This window comes from Acanthisitta chloris, unplaced genomic scaffold, assembly GCF_000695815.1.
Source record: "Acanthisitta chloris isolate BGI_N310 unplaced genomic scaffold, ASM69581v1 scaffold1563, whole genome shotgun sequence".
Classification (NCBI taxonomy): Eukaryota; Metazoa; Chordata; class Aves; order Passeriformes; family Acanthisittidae; genus Acanthisitta; species Acanthisitta chloris.
In genome coordinates, this window is record NW_008664127.1 from 49,475 (window position 1) to 61,369 (window position 11,895).

Below are 11,895 nucleotides of genomic sequence, written 5' to 3' on the forward strand. Positions count from 1 at the left end.
TGAAAGTTTGGCTACAAAAGGAAGCAAAGAGCATCCTGGCCTGGTTTGAGCATAGATGATAAGGTTCAGTGCTTGTTCCTCTGGTGAAAGAGATTAATTTATAAGCTATATAAAATGTATTTAGTGAGTCTTAGAGAGATTAGATTAGAAAGAAAAAAGAAAGCAAAAAAAAAAAAGCAAAAAGATTAATGGCATTGTTTTCTGAGCTGGAATAACTCATACTTAAGTTGTCAGAAACTGGGAGTGCTTAGCATGTGGAAACTATTCAGGGCTATTCTGATCAGTCTGTGCTACCCTGACACAGTCTCCTCCTGAGCACAGGCTGGGAAAAAATATCCTGCAATACCATGACATTCCTGTGTGCTCTGCCCAAAATAATATGTTCCAGCTCAGCTGCCAACTTCCACTGCAGGACCTGAGCTGGTGGTACCTGTGCTCCTGAATCCCAGGGCAGAGCTGGAATTTGTCCGTTAAAAGGGCAGGAACAAAGTTCTTTATTTCCCACCAGGCTTGGAAATTCCAGTTGAACCAGAACCATCAGCCAGTCTCCCTCAGAGCTTCCTGCTTTAACCAGCAACCACCTGGAAAATGGGTGAGCAGGAGACTGTGGCACGAGCAAATAACATGACACCTCTGCAAAAAGAGGTAAAAAATGGGGATTAGCTCAAAGGAGCTTCCCCTCCTGTCTCCTCCCTCCACCCATTTATAGGAAGAATGGCAAAGAATATCATCTTGCTTCCTAGACCAGTCTAGAAGTGCCTTCATGCTCAGACAGGAGCTCTAGTTGATAGATTCCATTCCTCCTGTAATGTGGGAAATCTTTTACCTGATGGGTAAGTTTTTAGGGTCGCTGGATAAACTTGGGATGAGTAGCTCACTTGGTGTTGTTTGATGGATAAATGATGGGTTTGCTGCTATATATAAATGGCCAAAAAGTTTTATTCAGCTCTAGAGCATCTTCCAAACTCAACATCAGTGTAAGCAAACCCACTGCAGCCAGCTGAGCTGCACTGGGTTACAGTTAGTTTTAGACAGAGGATTCTTTCAGTCCATTGTGATTTTTGGCTGCTCCTTTTCAGCCTTAAATTCTCAAAGGTGAAAAGTTAAGAGAAGATGAGTGAGGTGGAATGTAATCAGTATAAAACCCCCAGTGTTTTTACTTCCCTGAAAGGGATGAGGAAGTGGAGATCTTTCACTCTCCTGCTCTGACACAGAATTGTCCTGAAGTGATGACTCAGGTTTCCAGTGGAAACCTACTGTGTGAAAGGACAATTCACATATGATTCTGCACAGTTCCTATTGTAGGGGAAGCACACAGCAGTCACCCTTAGCTTTGTCATGCTGCTTTTTCTGTTTAGCATGTAATGATTTGGGCATTTGGCTACCAACAGCATTGGCATCCCACACTCTGTGAACACTGACCCCTGAAACAGCATTTGTGGCTCTGTTTTGTTGTCATGTTCTGAGGTTTTCATAGCTTCAAGGCCAGTAAAATTCACTCAGGCACCTTAAACTGCAGCCAAGTTTTTATCAGTTGCTAGTCAAAAATGTAGTTGGCATGGCTAAACCTATACATTTCCTTCACCTAAGCTGGATTAGTGTCTTGAACTGGTTCCAACCCCAGAATTCTATTTGCAGTGTAAAAAAGCTTTGTCACTCTGACATTGTGGAATACCTGTCATGCAGAAAAGTATTTAATGTTCCCCTAACCTAGAGCAGAGCAAGGCTGGCTATAATACACTATTAATCATGCTTGAAGGACTCTTAGGAGGGTTTCAGTGAAGCGTTTAGGCCAGGGAGGTTTCAGAGTCATGCCAAAGTGACAATACTAAAAAATACACAGTAGTTTGGCTTTGGAATGTTAGTCCAGCTCCTGAAAACAATTGATTTCCATGCCAGCTGGGAAAATGATATTAAAATAACCCACACATTTAGGCAAAGTCACAAGCAGTAGCTTTCTGTGAGTCTCACAATACAGATGGTGCTCCTATACTTATGGTATTAATAAAGGGCAGATGAAGACAAGCAGGGAGGTGAAATGAATGGAAAATATCTGCTAGCGAAGCTCAGAGATAAAATTCCAGGCTCAACCACTCTGAAAAATGTCTCTAAATGTCTCTGTCTTGTTCCACAGGGTTCCAAAAGGATGTCTGATGCAGAAGTGCAAACAGATCCAGTGTCTATCCTACCTGCTGGGAAATCCAAGTAATGACTCCCCTTGGCTGCTGAAGGCTCAGCAGCTCTCTGTGAGCTCCTTGCAGCAGAGATGACTCATTCTGTTCCTTTCCATGGCTGTCATCGAATGCCTGAGGCTAAAGCAAACATTGGTGTATCATTTAAGGTCTATCCTTTACAGGGTTTGTTCATGAGATGCTAGAAAGCAACTCTAAAGATCAATGTGTAGCATGTTTAAAGAAAGGTCATGTGGATGATTTGAAGTTTAGAGAGGGGAAGAGGATGTAAGGTAAGAAAGTGGCAGAGAAAACTGCATGTGACAAAGGAATGCAGATTGGGCAGCAAGGCATGAGCAACAAATCCTCCACTTCAGAGAGCTTTAAAGCAGCCAGGAAAAAAAAAAAAAAAAAAAAACACACAACCACAAATCTCCTTTGATAAATGTTCTACTTAAATGTAAAAACCGAGTCCCTCTTTGTGGGTTTGCAATAGAGCTGAAATTAGCAGCGAGCCTGCAGTATAATAGGATCAGTGGTGATCAAGTTATGCTTCGTTTTGGTTATTAATGGGAATTAAAACGCTAAAACGCAGAGGCTTCACGTGATGGAGACAACTTCTCTGCCGCCTGGGTGAGGTGGGATAACAAATTAAAAGCTATTTAAGGTGCTACTAGGAACACAAGAGGGCACCCACGTCCCCAGCACACTCCTAACGCCAGGCTGCACCTCCCAGCCTGGAATTAATGTCTCTCAGTCCTAGGAAACTTAGCTGTTTATTCAGATCTGTGTTTATATCCGTACTTGTAATTAATCCTAATAAAAACCAAAATCAGAGCTGGCCAGGCACCTCCCTGCTTCACAAGCCTCCTGTAATAACTGTAGTTAATAAATTTGGCAGAAAATTCAGATTTCTGTGTATTCAGACCTGGGCTAACCTGTGCAGGGAACCAGGGGCCTGACAGTTTAATCCCCACTAGCATCTGAGTGATCCAGTACTGTATATTTTGACATCTTTATCTTTAAATAAACTAATACTTATTCTTTGGGAGAAAAAAAATAATCATTTGCTGCTTTAATTTTTAAACAAAATCAGTTATTTGTGTGCCTGTGGTCTGATGATTGATGTGACATTAAGGCATAAATGAGCACGTACAGACTCTGCTGCAGAGGGACTAGCTGATGTTCTTTATTGGAGTGAAGAACTGGAAATCAAGTGAGAATTGTGTGAAATTTGCAGAATTACCTTTCTAACTGGTCCTAGAGGACAGAGCTTTCTTTCTCCCTAGGAGCCATTGGAGGTAAGTGGTGTTTTTCAAACCTCTAGGCTTGGGATGGACAAGCAAAACTTCTTGCTGGTTCTATGCTCAGAGAGCACAGATGAAAAGTCCTCCAGTTGTAATGGTACTTTCTGTTCCCCTCCCTGGCACAATGGGCCTTTCATGCCTGATCAAGTGATATCAATCAAGAGTAACTGCAAACAGATTTCAAACCTGATTCATAACGACCTACTTCTACAGCTGTGTAGGACTGGTGACTTCTGTGCTTCTATTTATGGTGGCACGAGGGAAGAATTGGGCTTGTTACACCCAGCTTTGCTCCATAATCAAAAATGTTTCAGGTTTTATCTACATTATATGAGCTTTAATTAAATCAATGCATGTAAAAATACATACAGGGAGACAGCCACCATGGTTACATGCTGGTAGGAAAGGGCCAGATGTCAGGATAGTGAGGAATAGCAGAGGAATATGCTGTCATGGGGTTTGCTGACTTCATACTGCTGCAGTTGCCTCTGGATTAGTATAGTATTCAGGCATTTTTCAAATAAAAATATGCTCTGCGTAGTCAATGATACTAACATAGAATCATAGAAGGGTTTGGGTTGGAAGGAGCTTAAGGATCATGTCATTCCACCCCCTGCCATGGGCAGGGACACCTTCCACCAGCCCAGGCTGCTCCAAGCCCCATCCAGCCTGGCCTGGAACACTCCCAGGGATGGAGCAGCCACAGCTTCTCTGTGCAACCTGTGCCAGTGCCTCAGCACTCATAGGGTGGAATTTCTTCCTAATATCCCACCTAACCCTGCTCTCTGTCAGGGTGAAGCCATTCCCTGTGCCCTGTCCCTCCAGGCCCTTGTCAATAGTCTCTCTCCATCTTTCTTGTCAGTCCATATCAGGTACAATTAGGCCTCCCCCAAAGTTTCTCTTTTCCAGGCTGAAAGTACAGACTGTCTACATATATTGTTATATTACAGACAGTGTAGATATTCATATTCTGTTACAGATAAATCAGGTTTTCTGTGGAAGAGAACAACTCCCCCACAGTCCCTACTGTAGGAGCAGGTCTGTGCTGATTGCATTCTGTCCTCCCAAGGCAATTAGGACGTTCTGCCCACGTGATCTGACCGTATCACTTGGCACTGGGGCTAATTTCAGGAATCAGGAAATCCTCTTGGCAGAAAAACAAGCAAAACAGTCAGTTTGGCTGTAGCTGCCCCTCATGCCACGGAGCTATTGCTGCAGATGAAATAATGGTTAGTGCTGGCACTGCCTCCCCCAGAATAACTCCCCTGCTTGGTTTGACTCCTCTCTGCTGACAGCAGCAACACAAGCATTGAAGAAGCCACTCAGCCTTCTCCTGAAGGAGCAACACATGGAGCCCCAAGAGGAAGAAAGGTCTTAGGAGTTGCATCCAGAGTTAGGCTGAGTTTCCACGTTCCACATGCTGTATAAGAAACATGAAAGTAAAGCTTTTCTGTTCAGGCTGGGAAAGCTTAACAAGTCATTTGGAAATCAAAGCTCTGAGAGAGGCTGCAATCCAAGACAAAGGAGAAGAGCAGCCAAAGCAATACATTGCATTTGTTGAGTCTGTTATCAACAAATAAGCTGTGGGTTTATGAGTGGGATCTCCGGGCGGAACTGCAGCAGATCAGTCTGAGTCGAGGAGTTCAAGGTGTGTTTCATGTAGGCATTTCAGGAGGATTTTAAGCAGATCATGCAGGCTCATAAAATAAAAGAGAATGGATTAAAATTGCTACTTCTGGGCTAAGAAATGCTTCCTCCAGTGGACAGATGTTTCTCTCTAGAAAAGAGCATGTTCTCAGGTGAGGCTCATGGTTCATTTGCCCCAACCCTGGCAGTGATCACAGCCAGGCTGGATAAAGCCTTGAGCAACCTGCTCTGGTGGGAGGTGTCCCTGCCCAGGGCAGGGGTTGGGGCTGGATGATCTCTAAGCTCCATTCCAACCCCTAAGATCCTATGATTCTATGGCTCTGCCACAGGTGTCCAACCCACTGTCTCTAGGATGAGTCCTCTGTGAGCTGAGCTCACCATCACACACAGAGGGGATGGGTTGGGGGCTCCAGGTTTTCCTGAAAGCAAATTATCTCCATGAAAGTACATCTGAGCTCAGTTGTTTTTCTCTGGAAGGCATCCAGATGTTTAACTGCAGTGCCTTTCAGGAAGGTTTTAGAGATAACTCCTGGCAGAACTGCCCTGCACTGACTCTTAGCATGCACAGCCACAGAACAATGTGATTTCCATGCCCTGTCTGCCCATTACCTGTGCATAGCCAACCACTAATTACACACCCCAGGTAATTGCACTTTATCAGCTATTATGTATTTGGTGTAAGCATTGTCTACAGACCAGAAAACACCCAAAAGCCTGGTGGTTTTCCAGCCTGCTCTGTCTGCTGCCCATGGTCAGGCCCATCTCCATGGCCAGGCTTGTCTCCACATCCAGCCAAGCACCTTCCCAAAGTCTCCTGTCTCCAGGGTGTGAAGGGACACCAGCAGAGTTGTCACACTTTCCCTGGCATTTTAGGGCACAGAGGGAAACTGAGGCAGTGCTGTATCTCTCCTCAACCTGGTGTAATGCCAGAGCAGCTTTCCAGATGGGAATCTGATGAGGGTCTTGGCCCTTATAAGCAATTCTTCAATTTGGGTTGGTCTGCTCACCCTGAGACCTGGATGTGACATGGAAAGGAGTATCAAAGCTGCTGAAACTTGTGTTTCACACTGCTGACTCTGCACTCAGGGCTTACAGCAGGTTTCAAGACTCAGCTGGCTTTGAAGTGACTTACACAACAAGATCCACGGGTTTGTGCACAGAAAAGAGTGTGAGAGAGGATAAACACTGCGGGTTAGTGTGCAGATGTGGCTGTGAGAACTGACCCCATTTGGAAGGTTAGAGACAGAACAGCTCTAACTTCTGTATAGTCACATAACTCGTCTGAGAGTATCAGTGAAGAATCTGGATTTGCTAGAGGCTCCACCTCTTCTGGATAACACACCCTGGGCTTTACTGGCAACTTCAGCAGTTTAGCAGTTCTGAGAAGACAAAAACAGGAAATTCTGCAGCAGCCTTGGGGGAGGCTGAAGATGTGTATGAATTCCTTAAAGAAGTGCTCTCTGCTGAAAACACATTCTCAAAAGCCTCGAAGAAGAATAAACCTCTTATCAACACTCCTTGCTTTTACTTAATCATTTCCTATGACATTTGTCACCTACTAAACTGCAGAGGAAAACAGCTTCTGCACAGGAAGCAGGAGGGAACTGCCTCTGAACCAGAAAGGTGCAGAGTCCAAATTCCTTCTTTATCTCATCCCACTCTGAGCCAGTGATGCAGCATCCACCACTGCCCCTTCACCCACCTCTCCACAGCACCCTAGGAAGGTCCTTTACGATTACCACAATGCTAAAGACAAACCCTGGACACAACATTTCAACCACCATCAGAATTTTGCAAACTCATCTTTGCACTTCACAAATTTGAAGGATGTTTGTGATTACTTCATCAGAGTTGTTTGGAAAACAGAAAGGAAATTGGGATGAAGTTGCAGAGGTTTCACTTTTTTTTTCTGTCAGCAGTTTCTAGTCAATTGGAGCAATTGATTCGTAGTTGATATGGACTGAAATTGTATTGCTGCAGTAAATGAAGTTGAAGTAGCCCAGAATGTTGATGTTGTCATCACAGGAAGCTTTCTCTTTGCAGCTTCTGAGTGCTGGCAGGGGCTGTCAGAAGTGAAGGAAAAGAATTGCTTGTGACAGATTTGCTGGTAAAATTGAGCTGAAGACATCTTTTCCCTTTAATTTTTATTATTTCTCTTTTTTTTCTTTTACCCACTGATTCACAGTATTGGAACAGCATGTAATTATCAAATGCTCTGTTCCTACACCAATGGATTATATAACCCCTGATAAACAAATGACTGATAGAAATAAGTCCATATGTCTGTCTGGTACAGCTGAAAATCTTCCTATCACTCATTCACTTGAGAAAGCCCAAATCAAAGTGCTGCTGTCACGATTCCTCTGTGGGCAGGTTGTCACAGAGCACAGGGACTCATTCCTTTCCAGGGCACACACAGAGGGTTTGGAAGAAGGCAGAGGATTTTTCCAGCAGGAGGTTTCAGCCCCCAGCTCTGTGGGCTGGGAGGGAGCACTGGGAGCAGGACAGTGCTGGGATCTCTGCTGCAGTGTGAGGCTTGGAGGGACAGCAAGAGTTGAGTTGCAGGTCCTGCTACCTGTTCTGAGTCTGTATCTAACTCTTCTCAAAGCCTCCTCACTCAGCCTCTCTAGGAGACCATCAATTCCTCGCTCTGCATAGTGTATTTCTAGTAAACATAGGACCATGAAGTGCTTGTTGACACCACTCTGGAGGTGATACCAGGTGATACCAAGTTATGTGTGAGTGTACATTGTTGCTGAGGAGATCAAGTTCATATAAAGCTCAAGATAAATAGATACTTGGGGAGCTCCTAAAGCCTGGTGATTCTCACTGGAGTGTTACAGGAGGCTTCCAGGAGTAAACCTGTGCTGGCCCTTCAGCTAAAGTATTTTACAGCCTTGGGGATCTATTTCTGTAAACTAAAATCCCTGGCTGTGAGCTGAGGTGACTGAAAAGTGTTCTCTCCCCCAGCTGCCAGAAGAACAGGAGAACAAGGAGGGGGAAGCAGCACAAACTGACAAACATCCCTCATCAAATTCAGCAATCATGGCTAGATAACTTCATTACTACCTATTCATTGACATCAAATGCTGTATCTGTATTCACATCCCCAATCATAGAGCAGAACCTGCTCTTAGATGTTACAGAAACAATTCCCTGTGTCCAAACAACCCCTAATGGGCCACACCAGAAGCATTTTGGGGATTGCAGCTCAGTGTTTGCAACTGTGTGAGTGGAACAGGCCTGACAGAGACATGAGCTACACAGATTTACTTCCAGCATGACTAAACCCATGCAAAGGCTATAAAAATGATGTTGTGACTATGCTTGAAAATCATTTTTGGCTCTCTTCTCCCACCTTCTTGCCTTCACAAGTGAAAGTGCCAAGTGAAAACTAGGGTTTGTCTCTGTCAATCTGCTGTTGAGGTGGGATCTGCAGGTGCCATGGACTGATGACTGCAGGGGGGGGTGAGTCAGCCCAGCTGAGCTCCATCTGTGAGTTGATGAGAAGGTTTAAGCTCCTTTAAAAGGGCTTGGGAAGGAGGATAGAGCTAACAGAGGAGCTGCTGGAATCAGAGCTGTGTCCTGAGAGGAGCAGGTAAGAGCTGTGTTGGTCCAACCACCCCTTGGGTTGCCTTCTCAATGTGGAGTGTGTGATCAGCCCTTCATGTAGAGTTCATTTATGGCTTCCCAAGGAGACAGAGCTTTGTAAGGTTTTCTGGGTTTAACTTTCTCTGGAGTTTGTGGTTGATTTGCCTGGAAGTGCTGTGCAATGCCTTGGTTCAATCCCTCACTAGGCTCAAAATTTCCAAAGCACTGAACAGTAACCCAGTGCAGCTATTTGCTCTCCCACTAAAATGTGAGCTTAAGCCACCTTAATTCAACCCTGAGAGCATAAACATCTTTGCCCTCCATTGATGTCTACTTAAAGGAGCATGGTAATATGTAAATTTGTTGAGGGCCAGAATTACACTGGAACATTCACTCCAGAAACAACAAGATTAGTCCTTAAAGTTGCATTTCCCTAGAAAATGTGCTGGCAAGGAGGGAATATGCCACTTTAAAGCCTCACTGAGAGGTCCAGGCAGGGCTTGGATTGAGTATGTGAGAGAATGCTGGTGGATTTGGGCATCAGAAAACTTGGTGTGTGAAATATTGTTCCTTGAGTTAGTTTGGGGGGTTGTTTGTGTTTTTATCCTTCCTCACCAAACAGAATTCTCTCCTTCTCCTAAGTTTGTAGCTTATCTTGATTGTTGAGGCTTGGAAACAGTGTGTAAGGCACCTGAAGTGTGTTCAGAGCACACAGGAGATGTGGCAAGGTGAGGGTTAAGGCAAATCTGCCTTTCCTTGTCCCCTGTCAGTGTGTCAGTCACCAGAGCTGACCTGCAGTGATGTAATAGAGTCTGGACACTGAGGCTTTTTAACAAATGTCACTTTGAGACAAAGCATGTGCTTTCTGAGAAAGTTGTTTGGCTTAACTGAACCCCAAATTAAGCATTCATCATCTTGTCTCCTGTAAAGCATATTGTTCTGCCTTGGGAAAAAAACCTGAAACTATGCTGAAAGTGGAAGAATTTAGAAAGATTTCCTCTCTTTCCATCCAGTCTGCTCCTCGTTTTTCTAGCTTCAAGGGGAGGGGGCAAAAAGTAATTGCTGTAGACAGAGTAAAGATGGTAGTTGCTATTCCTAGTCCCTTAACCCAGAGTAGGTGCTTTCAAGCACTTGGAAACAAACACTGTGCTAAAATTACTACTGGTTCCTGGCAGAATGACTTGTAAATGTCTATATTCTAGGATGGAAATAGTATTTAGGGGGTTGCAGAAAGGGTTCCTTAAGCTTTTTGTTCACAGATGTATCTTTGTTCTTTTGCACACACATTTGCCAAGAATTTCCTAAGCAACTGCTGGTTATTCATGCTGCAAATTTGGGGTATTTGGCCCTTAACTTTTCAAAGAACTTAACCTTTTATGACTGCAGAGTCTTTGGCAGGGAGATATTGTAAAGGTCACCCCAAAGTGACGTTGTTGTTGTGCATTCAGCCTTCTCCTTTAGCTTGAATTTACTCCTCCGAGTTGACTCTTCATGAAATTGTAGTTTTAGTTTTTTAGAAAAGCTGAAAAATGTGATGTTAGCTTGGAATTAGATTTGGAAGTTTGGGGATGATTTACTCTGTTTCTGAGGAATATTTTCTGTGTTTTCCTGATCAAAAATGTCTCATTGGATTCCATGTACTGATTGCATTTATCAAAGTCCTTTTTTTCTATCTGACTTCCTCTTAATACATTTAGTTGATCTCTGCCCTACAATGTGAAAACATGAAGTACTGAACTACTCCTGAAAGATCTCAATTTGCAATCTGAGATAATTAAAGCTACTGTGAGCAATCCAGTTATCACTAAGAACCATCTCAGATACTTAAAGTGGATTGGGTTTTTTATTCCACTTGTTAGTCTGAGCTTAGATTTTGCTGTTAAATATCTATAGATGGGAAAAATGTTTAAGAGTGTTCTTTGGCAGCTTTTGCATGTTAATGCAATGTTGACCTTCAAAACAGATACTTCCTGTAAGATAATGCTTTATTCATAGAATCATAGAATTTAAGGGTTGGAATGGACTTTACAGATCTAGTCCCAACCCCATCCTGGGCAGGGACACCTCTCACTAGATCAGGTTGCTCAAGGCTCATCCAGCCTGGATTGAACACCACCAGGGCTGGGGCAGCCACCACATCCCCGGGCAACCTGTGCCAGTGTCTCACCAACCTCACAGGGAAAAACATTTTGAGAAACATCAAACCTAGACTTTCCTTCCTGCAGTTTGAACCCATTACCCCTTGTCCTGTCACCAGAACTGTGTGCAGTATTCCAGATGGATCTCATGAGTGCAGAGCAGAGGGCAAGAATCACCTCTTTTCACCTGCTTCTTCCTGCACTTATTTCTACTTCTTAGGATTTGTTTGCTTTCCTTACATTAAAGCCAGAGATACAGAAAACATGTGAAAATATGGCTCTAGATATTGTTGAACTTTACTTTTCCCAGTATATACTACACCTGAGGCATCTCTCTACAAGTCAAGTTGGTAACTGGCTCCAAGGGACAATGTTTCCAGTTTTGCCACAGCCCTGATTCATGTGTGGTCATTGCTCAAGTGGGAGATGTCCATGCTTAGGCAAGACAGGCTTTTTTTTGCCTTTCTTTCCTTGTTGTGTTTGGTGGGATGTTCAGCTTTCATTATCAGAACTAGGCCTGAGCTGTTTAGGATTTAATATCCAGCCCATGAGGATCTTTAGGCTTGGGCCAGATGATAAACACTCTAGAAAAGCTGATGTTTCTGCAGTGCCTAAAGCATCAGCTCAGGTGGAAAGGGGAAGGTGCCAAAAGGGAGGTGTTCCCACTGAAATGGACTGAGAACAAGCTGCTGCAGAACCATCTGCAGGGCCTGTTCTCAGCAGTGAAATATTAAAGATTAAGCAGATAAAACAACCCTTGCCATTGAAAAATCCCATTACTGCTTTCATGCATGTGTGTTGGGAGTGCAGCCCTGGCCACAGATGGACACTGTTAAAGGCAGGAATCAAACACCAACATGTGTTTCAGACAGAGACCCTGAGCTAAGTGCTTAGCAGGAGAACTCTTGGATTTACTTTTAGGTCAGAAAGGTGACCAAGATTTTAAACTTTTTTTTTAGGCTGATACTGCCTGGCTGATCCTCTAGTGGTTACTTGGAACTCTGTGTGACTGTCACCAGAAGTTCCAGTCTAAGAAGTACA

At 43.9% G+C, this 11,895-nt stretch overlaps 1 protein-coding gene across 1 annotated transcript in view; it reads left to right on the forward strand.

Annotated features, from left to right (window-relative positions):
• BCAS1 (breast carcinoma amplified sequence 1) overlaps positions 1-2,209 on the forward strand; it is a 38,878-nt gene extending 36,669 nt beyond the window's left edge. Inside the window, 1 exon segment of the mRNA XM_009071193.1 lies at positions 2,135-2,209. Coding sequence (XP_009069441.1) covers positions 2,135-2,209 — 75 coding nt within the window.
• Positions 2,210-11,895: the final 9,686 nt, after the last annotated feature.